At 63.4% G+C, this 15,190-nt stretch overlaps 1 protein-coding gene across 2 annotated transcripts in view; it reads left to right on the top strand.

Annotated features, from left to right (window-relative positions):
* Positions 1-15,190, top strand: part of CRY2 (cryptochrome circadian regulator 2) — a 42,301-nt gene that overhangs the window by 17,440 nt on the left and 9,671 nt on the right. Inside the window, exons 6-12 of one of the 2 annotated variants that reach the window (XM_062196256.1) lie at positions 970-1,110; positions 2,729-3,040; positions 3,209-3,360; positions 3,458-3,660; positions 3,972-4,064; positions 4,917-5,058; positions 11,978-14,010. In XM_062196256.1, coding sequence (XP_062052240.1) covers positions 970-1,110; positions 2,729-3,040; positions 3,209-3,360; positions 3,458-3,660; positions 3,972-4,064; positions 4,917-5,056 — 1,041 coding nt within the window. In that variant the 3' untranslated portion in view covers positions 5,057-5,058; positions 11,978-14,010. Of the gene's footprint in view, positions 1-969; positions 1,111-2,728; positions 3,041-3,208; positions 3,361-3,457; positions 3,661-3,971; positions 4,065-4,916; positions 5,059-11,977; positions 14,011-15,190 lie in introns of those variants that run through there. The other variant, XM_062196257.1, reaches the window with a different exon arrangement.

Here is a 15,190-nt window from a genome sequence, read left to right as displayed (position 1 = left end):
GCCCGGCCGCACTGCTGTGTCCTTTGCTTTGTATATTTGAACAAGAAGAGAGTGTTCTTGGAGTGGAAACTGGAGAGAGAGAGAGAGAGAGAGAGAGAGAGAGAGAGATTGAACAGACAAGGGAAGGGAGGGAGGACTCCGAGCCAGGTGGAGGCGTGGCCTTGGGCAGGTCACAGGTGGGGAGGAGGGAGGGTGGGCGTGGATGCAGGTGGAGGTTCGGTGACTGAACATTGAGGTGTCGGCTACCTGGTGGCTCGCGTTGCCTTCTCCTCTGCTGAGGGGGTGGTGCTGGGAAGTGTGCAGTGGAGGCCTGAGCGGGGCAAGCAGTCTGTCCCGGTTATCAGGGACGGAAGGATGGGCGTGGGGTTGCGCAGGAGGACACTTGCACAGGGAACAAGGAGAGCCTGGTCGGGACTCGGAAGCCCACACTCCCCGGCCCCCGAGGGAGTCACAGAACCTTTGAGCCTCAGGTGCTCATTTTCCAAAGGAGGCAACGACAAGGCCTCCTCGCGGGGCTGTGCAGCTCTAACGGAGAGTGCGTGACGGTGAGGCAGCGGCCACGGGCTGAGCTGCAGTTAGAAACCCCGGGCGGCGTGGGGCAGGGCAGCCTCAGGAGGCCCTGGTGACCAGAGACGGGCCTTGTCTCTGTAGAGAAGCCTTTTCCTTTCCTCTGATGGTCGGAGTGCACTCAGTCCTTTTCCAGTTCTTGGCTGTCTCATTCCGCTTCATCCCCAGGGGAGGGGAAATGTTGTTATTTAATAGAGAAACAGCGGAGGGACAAAGTTCACACTCATTCACATCACTGGCGAAGTCAGGGCCAGAGCACAGCTCCCTGTTGGGTCTGGAGGTGGTGCTCAGATCCACAGCTTCAGAGGAGTGGAGTGGGCATGGTGTGCAAGCCCTGGCCCCGTGGCTCCCTGGTCCTCCATAGCACCCAGCTCTTTGTTTTGTCACCTTCCCCTTCTGCAGGCGTGGGTTGCCAACTATGAGAGACCCCGGATGAACGCCAACTCCCTGCTGGCCAGCCCCACCGGCCTCAGCCCCTACCTGCGCTTCGGTTGCCTGTCCTGCCGCCTCTTCTACTACCGCCTGTGGGACCTGTATAAGAAGGTGAGAGCGCAGTGAGGCCTGTCCGCCTTCCCTGGTCGCAGCCAAGTGGCCCTGGGCCTTCTGCATTTGCCAGTCACCCTGGAAGAGGCCTCCGTCCTGTCCCTGGAGGTGGGGGCCTGTGTCATACATCCCATAGTCCAGAGCGGGTGGGGAAGGGTCAGTGCTCAAGGGCTGGCAGAGCCACGCGCCCAGTGAATCACTGATCCACATCCATCCCATGTGTCCTGTGGGGCAGAGGAGGCCACGATGGGGCCCAGAGGTGGCAGGTCCTCTGGCCGGGAGTGGATGTGCGCCAGAGCCCCAGCGTGGGATGGTGGGCATGGGAGGCTGGAGCCAGTCCTGCCCTGGGGAGCACAGCTGCCCTCTGGGACCGTGTCCAGAGCACTTAAGGGACTGTCCAGGGGCTGCACCTGCCATGAGGCTGGGAGAAAGGCTCGAGGCAGGGAGAGAGAGTTCATGGGGGGCCCGGCCATGGGGACGAGAAGCCCGCGGGCATCCCTGGAAGGAGAAGGGACGGGTATCCAGTCCTCAGTCAGCAGCTCAGGCCATTGGGTAGCTTGGCAGCTTGGAGGGGGGCGGGGAGTAGTCTTATGATTTTAGGAAAATCATTATTTGCTTAGAGATCTAATCCCTTTTTTAAACAAATTATTATCTTATTATCGATTGATCGATTTGAGAGCCACAGTCAGACACAGAGCCCCCATCCCCTGGTTCACTCCCCAGAAGACCACACCAGCTGGGGCCGGGCCAGGCCAAAGCCCAGAGCCAGGAGCTCAGTCCAGGACTCCCATGTTGGGGGGCAGGGACCCGACCCCTGGAGCCGCCACCTGCCACCCACTAGGGCGTGCATTAGCGAGAAGTCGCGATGGGGACCGGAGCCAGGACCTGAACCTGGGCGCTGATAGGGAATGCAGCCATCGCCAGTGGCATCTTACCTGCTGCACCTCTCTCACTCCTGGAGGCTGGTCTCTTAACTCCTCCATGGCCCCAGCCCCAGGCTGTTTGTGCAGCTTGTTTACCCCACGTCTGGGCCGAGCATTTTATGCACTCTGATCAGAGAACTCCCCTTGACTGTCTAGAAAGTGCAGCCAAGCGCCGTGGCCAGTCTTGGCAGGTTTGATTCCTGCCCACCCTGCCTGGCTTTCTGTAACCACTCTGTTTTTTTTTTTTTTTAAATATTATTTTTTAGACTTACTAACTTCTCCCCATAATGGTTCCCCTTACATTCCCTACACATCTTTTTAAAAATTTTTTAAAAAGTTTTTTTTTTAAATGTTTTTATTTGAAAGGCAGAGCAAGAGGGAGAGAGGGAGATACGGAGATCTGCCATCCACTGGTTCACTCCCTGAATGGCTACAGCAGGCCAGAGCTGGGAGCCAGGAGCCAGGAGCTCCGTCCAAGTCTCCCATGTGGATGGCAGGGGCCCAAGCACTCGGGCCATCTGCTGCTGCCTGGCAGGGCTGGCGCTGAGTCTGCAGGTGCACTGCGCCGTGTCTTCCAGGGGCCAGGCCCTCCGCCTGTCTAGGAGGTTTGGACGCCTGGAGTCTGTAGGGACCTGAGTGGCCTGGCGCAGTGAGCCGGGCAAGCGTTCACGTGTCCGTGCCACCCCCACCCTCAGGTGAAGCGGAACAGCACCCCTCCCCTGTCCCTGTTTGGGCAACTGCTGTGGCGTGAGTTCTTCTACACGGCAGCCACCAACAACCCCAGGTTCGACCGCATGGAGGGGAACCCCATCTGCATCCAGATCCCCTGGGACCGCAACCCCGAGGCCCTGGCCAAGTGGGCCGAGGGCAAGACGGGCTTCCCCTGGATCGACGCCATCATGACCCAGCTGAGGCAGGAGGGCTGGATCCACCACCTGGCGCGGCACGCCGTGGCCTGCTTCCTCACCCGCGGGGACCTGTGGGTCAGCTGGGAGAGCGGGGTCCGGGTGAGTGCTCGCTCCCTCTGCCGAGCCCAGCTGTGGGCTGCCCTCTCCGGGCCGGGGAGGTGGGGAGGGATGGCGTGGGAGCCTCCGTGGCTGGCCCCGGGCCCCTGGGGGAGAACCGTGGCCGGGCCACGGATCCCCAAGGAGTCTGCTGTCCCCGCCCCCGCCCAGGTGTTCGACGAGCTGCTTCTGGACGCCGACTTCAGTGTGAACGCGGGCAGCTGGATGTGGCTGTCCTGCAGCGCCTTCTTCCAGCAGTTCTTCCACTGCTACTGCCCCGTGGGCTTCGGCCGCCGCACCGACCCCAGCGGGGACTACATCAGGTGGGGCTGCGCGCCAGGCCGTCTGGCGTCTGACCGCGGGGCCCTGGGGCAGCGCCTCGGGGTGCTGATGGGTGCCATGGGGCTGTGTGTGTTCCAGGCGATACCTGCCCAAGCTGAAAGGGTTCCCCTCGCGCTACATCTACGAGCCCTGGAATGCCCCGGAGTCCGTTCAGAAGGCAGCCAAGTGCATCGTGGGCGTGGACTACCCACGGCCCATCGTCAACCACGCCGAGACCAGCCGCCTCAACATTGAGCGGATGAAGCAGATCTACCAGCAGCTGTCGCGGTACCGGGGCCTCTGTAAGGAGCTGCCCCGCCCTGCCCCCATCTCCTCGCCCCCTGAAGGGAGGGGGGACACCCGCAGGCTGGGGGAGGCTCCACGGGGAACCCCAGATCCTTGCAGAGGGACCTCGGGTGCCGTTTTCCAGGCTACGATGTTGTCGCCCTCCTGGGCCACAGGACACATAGGCTAGGCTGGAGTGGGCCTCCCTGAGCAGCCGTGTGATGGTGGGAAGAGCCGGGCCGCGGCGCCACGATCCCGGCCTCCCACGTCCCTTGCAGCCTCTGGGGGTCTGTGGGGCTGCGTTCTGATGACCCCCTGCCTCTCCCAGGTCTGCTGGCCTCTGTCCCTTCCTGCGTGGAAGACCTCAGCCACCCTGTGGCGGAGCCCAGCTCAAGCCAGGCCGGGAGCGTGAGTGGAGCAGGTGAGCAGCATTTGGCCTGTGGCACCGCGTCAGGCCTTGTGGGCGGAAGCCAGACCCAGTCCTCGCCGGCAGAGCTGCTGGCCCATGCGAGGCTCCCCCCGCAGGACCAGTAGGCCCATCGCAGACAGCTCGTGCCCTGGGGAAGCAGAGTTAGCAGTCTGGACTGGTTCCTTCAGATTGCAGCCGCCGGGGAACATGTCTGAGCCGTGGCTGACTCCCCGAGGAGTGCGCGGGAGCCGGCCCTGACGGGACCGGGGAAAGAACATTCCAGACAAAGGGAACAGCAGGACGAGGCCCGGAACCAGGGCCGGTCTGAGCCCACTCGAGGGGTCAGAGGGAGGCTGGCGCACGGCGCGTCCTGTGCGTGAGGACGAGCCGGGGAACAGCCGCGACTGCCCTGCACTGGGTGGCCGGCGGGCTGGGCGTGGCCGGGCCTAGGTTTCTGAAGCCCCCTCCTGCCTGCAGCGTGGAGAGTGCAGGAGGCAAGGGGGGGCAGCCGCCAGGAGTCGGGGGGACAGACGGGGTCGCTGCGCCCTGAGCGTCCTCTCTTCAGCTTGGGATGGAGACCAGGGTGGCAGCTGCTTCCCCGGCCAGGCTGCACTCAGGGAGGCTGCTCCGGGCTTGCGGGGGGTGGAGGGGGGTCTCTCAGCTCCGGAGTAGGGACAGCAGAGAGCAGCACCAGTCTGGCTGGGGTTTGGCCCTGCTGCCGGCAGGCCTGATCACCTCCTTGGACAAGGGCGGTGCCGCTAGGAAGTCAGGAGGGCACCCGCTGTGCCCGTGTGCCTGGAGGCGCGGCAAGTGCCCCCGTGTAGGGTGTACCGTATGCTCACTCTCCGTGACCCTTCCTCCCAGCCCCGAAACCACTGCCCAGTGGCCCAGCATCCCCCAAACGCAAGCTCGAAGCAGCGGAGGAGCCCCCTGGTGAAGAACTGAGCAAGCGGGCCAGGGTGGCGGAGGTGCCCACGCCGGAGCTGCCCAGCAAGGCTGTCTGAGGGTGAGTGGCGGCTCAGGCCAGACTTCGAGTGGGGAGGAAGCCGGGGCTGGGTTTGGAGAAGTGCCCCGCCGGGCAGACAAGCCTGCTGGGCCTCCTGGGCTTCCCGGGATGTGGCTCCTCTTACCCTCTCCAGTCTAAAAGGACGTGAAGGCCAGCCTGTCGTGCGGTGTGCCAGTGAAGTGGGAGGAGGCCGGGCTTTGTGTTTTTGTTGGTGCTTCCTTCCTGTTAACGTGAGTGAAGTCGGGCAAAGCGGAAGCAGGGATCGCCCCCTCACCCTGTGACGCTGCCAGTGGGTAGGGGCGGCTGCAGGCCCTGCGTTCTGCCCCAAAGGCTGCGTTCTGCAAACAGGCCAGCGGGGGGCAGCACAGGCCTGCAGAAGAGGGGCAGGGGGCGGGGCAGTGGCTCCAGCCCCACCCACCTCAGGTCCTGGGAAAGGGAAACCTGGCCTTCCCCACCCCCCCCACCCCCCCCACCCCCCCCCACCCCCGGCTGTATTATCTGTAATTAAGTCTGGGGTCCTTTCTTTCCAAGATGTCACCTAGAAATCATTTCACCCCAAGAAGCATCTAAAGCAAGTAGCAAGCACTGGGTGCCAGAGCCCGGGCCACGACGTCCGCCCCTGCTCACCCCCTGGTGCCGCGGCTCTCTGCTTTTCACAGCCCCCAGCCTGCCAGTGCGTGCCTTTCAGTGCCCCCTGAATGTCATTAGAAAGCTGGCCTCCCCTTCCCAAGGCAGGAAGGGCCCGTCCTCCCCCGGGGCTGTAAGTGGCTGCCGTCTGCGTCATGCTGTCACACTGTTCCTTGCGTGCCACCTCGGTGCCGTTAGGCTGGAAGGCGATGTTCTCAGTGGGCTGATGGGGTTTTTCCGGATGCTGCCCACCTCAGGGCCGGGCTGGGCATCGGGCGTGCTCTGTGGGTTGGCGAGTGTGGGAGGCTTGTACCCTTTGCCATTCCTGGGCTGCTGGCAAGGCCACTGCTGACGGGCGGGTTTGTACTATCTTCCTGGCAGTAGCAGCAGCCCCGGCCTGCGCTCACCTCGGTGGCGCCGAGCGACATCCAGCCAGTGTTGCAGCTGGAAACAGCCAGGCTGGTGCTCCAACGTTCATATGAGGAGAGCAGAGAACAGAGAGGGTCAGCGTCCGGGTCCAGGTCGCCCAGTGAGCGGGGTCAGCGTGACACCGTGGCCAGCGGGCCTGCGAGAAAGGGGCGCGTAGCCCACAGTGTGGCTTGGTCTCACGCACGAGGTCACAGCATTCTGCCTCCGGGAAGGCACGGAGCCCGTCCTTTCTAGGCAGGCGAAGCGGGCTCTGCTGCTGGTGCCCAGCGCGCCCCGGGAATGTGCCCCCGAGGTCCCCATCGAGGGCCTGAAGGGTGGACTGGTTGTGGTCAACTAAACCATCAGGGGGGCTGTGTCAGGCAGAAGCGTGTGGGACTGAGAGGAACAGAAGACCCGCCTACTACAGCCAAAGCAAGAGGCCTGGAGGGGGCTGTTATTGGTTTGGGGTCTGTGGCTCAGCCACGTCAGAGCCCCTTTTTCTGCGATCTGACCGTTGCCTCCTGGTCTCAAGATGGCTGCAGCAGCATCAGCCATCAATTCTTCATTCAGATGAGGAAAGAGAAGGAGCAGCGGGGACAGCTGCTCTCACGTATTCAGTCAGCACACATCAGGAGTTCACAGCTTGTCAGGCCCTGTTCTGGACACTGAGAATTAACCTTGAGCAAGCCTGAGGCCATCTCGTCCCCTATGGAGACATTTCCTAATAGCTACTTAGTACTCAACAGCCAGAAATGCTAGGAGGGAAAAGCAGTGTGGAGTAAGGAGAGGGGAGAGGCCGGGCCCCAGCCGAGACCGCAGCTGTACAGTCGGAGCGTTGCTGGTTCAGGGACTGCACTGTGGGAACCCCTGGCCTAGACCTGCCGTGGCCGTCGTCGGGGCCCGGCCCTGGAAGTGTGGGTGCCGTCCTGTGCTCCTAGGTCCTCAGGAGACGCAGCTCCTTAGATGTTGTGAAGGTTGCAGTGGGTCTGATCGTGGGCAGGTCTGGCTGGAGAGGCCCTTGGCCTCCCCTCTGCGAGCCAGGCAGCACCGTGGGTGCCGTTTGGGCAGCGATCAGGGCTGGGCGGGGCCGTGCCAGCGATGCCAGGGAAGAACCCAGGCGCGGGGACCGCCGCGCTGCCGTCCTGCAGCCCAGGAACTTGTCTGCAGCCTCCTGGGGCCTTCAGGACCAAGTCGCCAGCCTTCCTGTGCTCTCAGTGGGTGCCCATGGGGCAGCTGGGCCAGGCCAGGCCGTGAAGACTGGAGTGGAGGGGCTGGCGCTGTGGCGTGGGTAAAGCTACCTGTGGTGCCAGCATCCCACATGGGCACCTGTTCAAGTCCCAGCTGCTCCACTCCAGTCTGGCTCCCTGCGAGTGGTCTGGGAAAAGCGTCCGCAGATGGCCCAGTCCTTGGGTCCCTGCACCCATGTGGGAGATCCGGAAGAAGCTCCTGGCGTCAGCCTGCCTCAGCTCTGCTATTGCAGCCATCTGGGAGTGAACCAGCGGCTGGAAGACCTCTCTCTCCCTGCCTTCTTCCTTCTCTCTCCCTGTCTCTCCCCTTCCTGCCCTCCTCTTCTGTATCTCTGACTTTGAAAAAACAGAGGAGGAGGTCAAGGCCTTGGGCCATGCAGACTTCCCTCCGAGACCGATGGGGTGGGGGACACTGTTCCGCGGGAGCCCTGACAGGGAGGAGTCCGCTCTGCTGGCGGCGGCCTCTGCCCAAGACACGCAGCCCCTCCTGTAGAGCCGTGGCGCCGGCGTCCTGCCGCCTGTGCTGCCCGGCGTGTGCACCTGTGCAACCTGCCCCACGCCCCTGGGTCCATTCTCGGCGTGCCCGTGCTCAGCGGCGGGTCTGCGGCTTCGGTCAGAGCCAGCACCTGGGGGCCGGCGCCGCGGCTCACTTGGTTAATCCTCCGCCTGCAGCACCAGCATCCCATATGGGCGCCAGGTTCTAGTCCTGGTTGCTCCTCTTCCAGTCCAGCTCTCTGCTGTGGCCCGGGAAGGCAGTGGAGGATGGCCCAAGTGCTTGGGCCTCTTCCCCCCGTCATGGGAGACCAGGAGGAAGCACCTGGCTCCTGGCTTCGGATCGGCACAGCTCCAGCCGTGGTGGCCATTTGAGGGATGAACCAATGGACGGAAGACCTTTCTCTCTCTCTCTCTCTCTCTCTCTCTCTCTCTCTCTCTCTCTCACTCACTCACTGTCTAACTCTGTCTGTCAAATGAAAAAAAAAAAGAAAAACCCAGCACCCAGGCGGGCCTCGTGCGCGCCCTGAAGCGAGGGGGAGGCCTGCTCTCCCTGCACCCTTCCTGCCTGGTTTGAGCTGTGTGACTTCAGGGGAACCCGTGACCCGGTGGTGCTGCTCCCCATGAGCTCTGTGACGCTGCCTCAGGCCATGGTACGCCCAGGGCCTCAGAGCCACCCCGTGTGTTGTGTGTTCTGCTGCTCAGCTCACTAAACCGTAAACAAGGCAGCCTCCAAACAGCTCCCAAAGCTGCTGACGCAGCTCCAGCCGCGCGCACATTCCTCTCACTGGCCCCATTGTTGACGAGTGCAGCCCTGCAGCACATGGGCTCTGTGGCCAAGGAGCACCTGCCTCTTCTTTCCTAAAGGTTTCTTTCTTTATTTGAAAGGCAGAGTTGCAACCAGTGGGAGGCAGAAAGGGAGAGGGAAATTGAGCAATCTTCCATCTACTGGGGCGATCCCCAAATGGCCACAACAGATAGGGCTGGGCCAGGCTGAAGCCAGGAGCGTCATCCGGGTCTCCCACAGGGGTGCAGAGACTCAAGGACTTGGGCCATCCTCCACTGCACTCCCAGGCACATTAGGAGGGAGCTGGATCGGAAGTGGAGCAGCCGGGACGGGAACTGGCGCCCTTCTGGGATGCAGGCATGCACGGTGGCAGCTTAACCCGCTACGCCACAGCGCCGGCCCCAAGTACCTACCCCCTTGGTGCTCCCCGCACCTGCAGTTGACCACAGCCGTCAGCCCTGGCCTCCTGGAGTGCACTCCACTCGCGGTCGTGGTGATGCTGCTTTAACTGTCCACGCCAGCCTTGGCTGTGACGTGTGCCAGCTGCTCGGTTAGTGGCAGCAGAGGCAGTGAGGCACTTGGGGCAGAGCCACACGCCTGTCCTGCCACTGACTGGCTGCTGTCACCTCGTGGGGCCTCGATCCCTGTCCTGAACAGGAGAAGGTGGCACTGTGTCCCCTGGCACTCTGGTGTGGAGTAAGTCACTAGTGATTGGTCCGCGTCCCTTCCCTGTTGTTGATGGTGTGGGTGGTGAGGGGACGAGGCTGAGCTGGGTCCCTCTGTGTGCCTCCCTGGGCCTGAGCTGGGAGCCGGTAGCCAGCCCCTCGCGTTGCTTGAGCTCTCGGGCCCCAGGCCTCAGCTGGTGTGTGGGCAGAGGGCAGTGCCGAGACTCGGTCGCTCTGCAGACCCCCAGCTGCTGAGGTGCCCTCTGCCAAGGCAGGCGTGGGCTGCACCTCCGTAGCCACACCCCTCAGGGCTAGGGTCGCAGGGCAGGTGCACTTACAGACTGGCAGCATCTGACGGCTGGGCAGGGCTGTGAGGGCGGCGGTCCCCAGGGGCCATGCCAGCTCACCTCGAGGGTTCACTGAGTCCCAGCTGCCTCTCCCCGTCCTGCGTTCCTGACAGGTGGAAGGAGATGGCCTGTCAGGCCGTTCATGAGTTGATTTTCCCTGGCGCGCCCCGCTGGCTGCTCGCCCCTGCCTGTTAGTGCTGCTCTCATCACTCCTGCAGGGCCTCGTTCAGTCCCCAGCCCCCTCTGTAGAGCAGGCACAGCTGTCTGCTGATGGAGCATCCTGAGGCACTGCTGGGCAGGCCGTGGACTGGCTTCGCAGACAAGGACACGCGGGCTGGTGCCTCTGACCCATCACAGAGGGAGCGGGTGACCGGGGACCCTGCCACCTCTGCTTAGGAGCCTGCCCCACCCTGAGCCATGTCCGAGTCGGCAGAGGTCAGCATGGTCATCATTGCCCCTCCCCCCACAGCGCCCGTCCCCGGAGCCTCTGTGCTGAGGCTTCGGTGTAAACCCCTTGTGGGCCACACGCCCTCTGGGGAGCTTGGCGGAGGCTGGAGCCCGTCCCCAGAACACTATGCACATCACACAGTCACACAGAGCCAGGCCTGGAGCTCCAGTCTGGCCCGCCCCGGAAGCCGGTGCCGAGGCTTCCAGAAGGGCCCTTGTTCCAGGGAGCTGTAAGTGTTCTGCACCTGCCCCGCACCTGCAGGTGGAGAGGGCACAGCACAGGGCGGGCGTCAGAGCGGGAGGAGCCAGGGGCCAGAGAGAGCCGTGGGCGGGGTCTGTCCTCACAGCCAGCATGTCTCAGTAAACACAGGTGCACCTCAGTAACAGACGAGTGTGTCCCCAGTGAGCATGTGTGACCCGGCTGTTGCAATAGAAGCTTAAACAGAAAAGTTGGTGAAAATAGTGCCCCACCCAGGCGGCCACCGCCACTGTTGCACTAAAGCCTTAACCACGAGGCTAAACACCGCCTTGGGATGACTGATTTGAATCCCTCTCTACACTGTCTTTGACATTTAAGAGTATTTCTTCTTCGGCTGGCGCCGCGGCTCACTAGGCTAATCCTCCGCCTGGGGCGCTGGCATCCCATATGGGCTCCAGGTTCTAGTCCCGGTTGCTCCTCTTCCAGTCCAGCTCTCTGCTGTGGCCCGGGAAGGCAGTGGAGGATGGCCCAGGTCCTTGGTCCCTGCACCCGCATGGGAGACCAGGAGGAAGCTCCTGGCTTCGGATCAGCGCAGTGCGCCAGCCTTAGCAGCCATTTGCGGGGTGAACCAACGGAAGGAAGACCTTTCTCTCTGTCTCTCTCTCTAACTGTCTAACTCTGCCTGTCAAAAAAACAATCTCTTCTTGTCTCCTAACATCTCAACTTTCCTGTATGTTGCGTGGATATTGGTCTTTATGCCACCACGTTGCATTTCTTTTCTATTCTCTCGAAGCCTGAATGAGCCGTACTGAGACACTGGACTTGCTGACTGGTAGTGCACGGTTTTGGAGTCAGACAGACCTGGGCTTCACGTCTTGGCTCCAGCAAGTTACGTAGCCCTCTGTGGCTTCATTTTTCTCATCTGAACACGTGGAGCCCCTGTCTTCAGGGTGAATGGGCCTCGGGGTGTACCGGTCAGCCGGGTGCCTTCAACAACCGAGGTGTATCCCCTCATCCCCTGCAGGCCAAAGCCAAGGTCAAGGTGTGGGCCGGGCTGCTTCCGAGGCCTTGTCTTGGGCCCGAGTCCTCCGTCTCCCTCCGTGCTGTCTGCGTTTCCTCTTCCTCTAAGAAGCGTGGCCACATTGGATCCGGGCTCAGCCCACTTAAGTACTTCCTTGAAGACTCCAGCCCCACATGCTGTCACACGCTGAGGGACTGGGGACACAGTGTCCATGCCTGACCCATCATCCCCTCCCCGAAAGCCTGCGAGCTACTCCACCGCGCCCAGCCCACCCAGACGGCAGCCGCGCTGGGTGACAGGCTGGCCCCGTCCTCTGTCGTCTCGTCCCTCCTCGGCCCCAGATGCGGGATGTCACACATCTTGAAAACGAGTCCTCCTGGCGCCCCCTCCGCCGCTGCCACCTCCCTGCCGACTTCAGTGCTGTGCAGGGCCCTTACCCGCCTGTGGGGACCTGCTCGCCTCTGACGCCAGACGGGTCTTCACGCTGCCCCCCACCCTGGGGCGGGTCTGCCGCGAGAGCTTGTCCTGCTGTCCCCAGGCCCTGTGGCCCGTGCTGTCACGCCTTGGCTCTCCCCAGCTCCCCGGCTGCGTGTCCCCAGAGAAGCAGCCACAGAGGCTCGGGGCCCCAGGCAGCGCGCAGCCTCCTGAGTAGCCCTTTGCACTTGTGTTTGTCTTGCAGCCGCAGAGCCGTCGCAGGAGCCAAGCCTGGGTGCCCGAGAAGCCCCCGCGGCAGCAGCGTGCGACCCCCCGAGAAGCCGACCGCTGACAGAGGCGGCGCGAACATGTGTGCGTGTGTGTGCGCGTGTGCAGAGGAGGGGCGGTGTGCCTGCGTGTGATACGTCTGTTTGCACTGTAGAGATTCAGAACGGTGCCCAGGCTGCCGGAGAGCCCGTGGCACACCCGGCCTCCGACACAAGGCTGGGCCACGGCCGTGACCTCCGGCTAAGACCTGTCCCTGCGAGCCGCTGCCAGTCTGAACGACCCGGCGTGGTGGCCGCTCGCTGGGCCGCCGGCATCGCCTCCCCAGCCTCCCTCTTCGCATCAGGCCGAAGCGCGGGAGGCCGGGTCACTGGCTCTGGTCCGGAGCATGGGGTTTAGAGGCAGCCGAGTCCCGCTGAGTTCCTGGTTTCTGAGTCGGGGCTGGGCAGGTGGGCACGTGGACGCCATCCGGCGTTGGGTTTTCCAGACGCTTCCCGGGCGTCTGGGACTTAGCACGAGGCTGTAGACCTAGGAAGTTCCTGCCGCAGCACCGAAGTCCACCCAGACACCTGCCCGTGTGGCGAGCGCCCAGCACCGTGGCTGATGGCCCGAGACAGCCCGTCCACCTCTTCAGGGCTCAGAGCCCGAGGCAAGGAGCCGATCTCCAGCTCTCGCGTTCCTTCCAGAGCAGCGGGGAGCCAGCCTCCAGCCCGTGCGGGTGCTTTGGAGCGGCCCCCCCACCAGGAGGATAGCAGGTGTGGGGGATCACAGGCCCCGGCCCCTCTGGCGGCACCCCAGGGCCTCCCAGTACTGCCCGTGGGGACCGCTAGCCGGGGAAGCCGTTCTAGTCTGTTCTGCGGGCTTCCAGGGCCTGCCCTGGCCTGGTCCCCATCCAGGCTGCCACATCAGCTGTCCTGGGCTCCAAGGCCTCAGGCGGAGGGACTCGGAGTGGGGGGGTGCCAGGGCAGTGGGCACAGGTCCAATAGAGGTCACACCCAGGGCACCACCCCTTCCAGAAACAGCAGGTGGGAGGTTTGACCCAGAGAAGCCAGGCCGCGCATTCCAGGAGTGGCCTGTGCCTGCGCCTCCGCTCCTGCTGCCCGAGGCCTGTGTGGACAAAGCTGATGGAAAGAGGGACATGTAGTTGGCAGAGAAGTCTTCCTTCCACCCTGCGGCCTGCACTTGAGCCACCGAGAGTGTGCGTGTGCGTGTGCGTGTGTGTGTGTGTGCACAAGACCGCAAGGGCCAGTTCCTGTCGGGAGTCCGTCCTCACACGTCACGTTAAGCTGGCCTCCGGGCCTTCTCTCTACCTCCCCTGTGACCTTTCCCCTGGCCCCAGCCCCCGCCCCAGCCCTCACTGTCCTCTGTCCTCGGACCAGAAGCCTGGGGTCAGGCTCGTGTCTCCTCCGCTGTCCAGCACGTCCACAGGCTTCTCCCTGAGATGTCCTGAGGCGCTCTCCAGAGAGCTGCCGTTCGAGTCCAGCTGTCGTGTATGTCGCCCTCACCAGCAACGTCCCATACTGGCCTGGGGGAGCGGGGTGCAGGTGATGTGTTCTGAGCCTTGTTCCGGCGGCCGCAGCCAGGAGGGGGGAGCACTGGGCTCATTTCCAGAGGGAGTGGAGTGAGCCCCAGGCCGAGGGCCACACTCCGCGTTCCTCCAGCAGCACCTCCAAATGTCAGGATGCCCCCTGCTCCTGCAGACTGGTGACGGCTCTCCCTGCTGCTGCCCGTGGGGAGCGGCGCAGCCCAGTCCTAAGCGAATGGGGCTGGGGTGAGCAGAGGGCAGTAGCCTGGAGCTCCTGATGGGTTTGTGCGTCCCTTCTCCAGGCCCAGGCGGCCCCGGGGCCTGTCACAGGGCAGGGCCTCAGATCTTGGTCCGGAGGCCAGCATGGGGAAGAGATGGTCTCAAGCAAATGCACTTTACAGAGATTCCCTGTTGCTGGGAAGGTGTGTTTCTCCCACAGTTTGTTGTGACTAGTCACTTTTATAAACAGCTGGTCCTGTCTGAGCAAAGCCGTGCTGTCGTCCGTTTCCTGGGAGGGCTGGGGCTGGGTTAGGCCAAACTCCAGAGCTTGGTCAGTCGGCTCAGTCTGTCCTGCAGTGCCCCAGCCTCACAGCCCACGGAAGGCCCCCAGACTGCAGTGTGGCCGTGGCCGGGCCGTCTTTACCATGGTCCTGAGCTGCAGCCGGGGGTGCGGAGAGAGATGCAGGCCCTGTGGTTCTAACAGTCCAGGGGCCGGGACGCTGAGTGTCACTGCCTGCCCTGCAGAGTGAGACGGCAAGGAGGAGAACCCGACCCTGGCACTGGGCTCCTTGGCTCTGCTCTGCCCCTCCCGCCCCTCCCCTCGCTCCCCACCCCAGCTTCTCTCCAATGGGGCTCCGGCTTGGCCTCGGGAGCTGGGATAACCTTTGTTCAGCAGAAGCTTCTGGAGAGGGGAGGTAGCCGGCACTCACATAGCCTGGACCTCCTGAGGAAGCGCCCTAGCGGAGAGAAGCCTGGTGCTAAGGAACAGTTAGGAGCCACGATAATTAGGCAAGACTGCTTCCCTGGGAGGAGAAGCCGGACGCCAGGGCAGCAGATGGCTGGGGGAGGGCCTAGTGGGAGGGCCCTGAGCCAGCAGAGCCGCACGGGTGAAGTGGCCTCCCTGCAGGCCGCAGGCACAAGGAGAGGCCGCCAAGGCCTTTGGCTCTGGGTCCTGGCATGTTCTTGGGGCTGCGACTGAGAGGTTGCCCACTCCCTGGGCCCAGCATGACCAGCTAGCTGGCATCATGGGCAGATGGGACTCCACCGCTGTGGAGCAGTGCGCGCCGCCTGCCCTGTGCGGGACAGTGTCTGGGGTTCTCAGAGGCTACAGACCACCCAGACGGGGGCCTGGGCTTGGCAGTCCACGCTCTGAATGAACTCGGGGACGCTGAAGGCCCAGGCTTACCTCAAAGGGGTGAGAAGACAGGAGGAAGCCATGGCCCAAACCCAGCAGGGGTGGGAGTCAGTGGTGGGGCAGGGGAAGGCCCAAGTCTGGGTGATTGGCTGCCAGAGGGCCACCTGCGGGAAATGCAACAGAGGTGCTGTGAGAGGCCTGACCACAGCCGGGAGGCGCCTGCTCTGTCCGCGCTGGCTGAAGGGAGGCTTGGCTCGCTCTATAGAGTCCCAGGGTGAGGAGGGAGAGGCCTGGAGCCCAGGGCAGGAGCTGGG

This window comes from Lepus europaeus, chromosome 7 (genome assembly GCF_033115175.1).
Source record: "Lepus europaeus isolate LE1 chromosome 7, mLepTim1.pri, whole genome shotgun sequence".
NCBI classification, from domain to species: Eukaryota; Metazoa; Chordata; class Mammalia; order Lagomorpha; family Leporidae; genus Lepus; species Lepus europaeus.
This window is presented reverse-complemented; position numbering and strand designations above follow the sequence as displayed.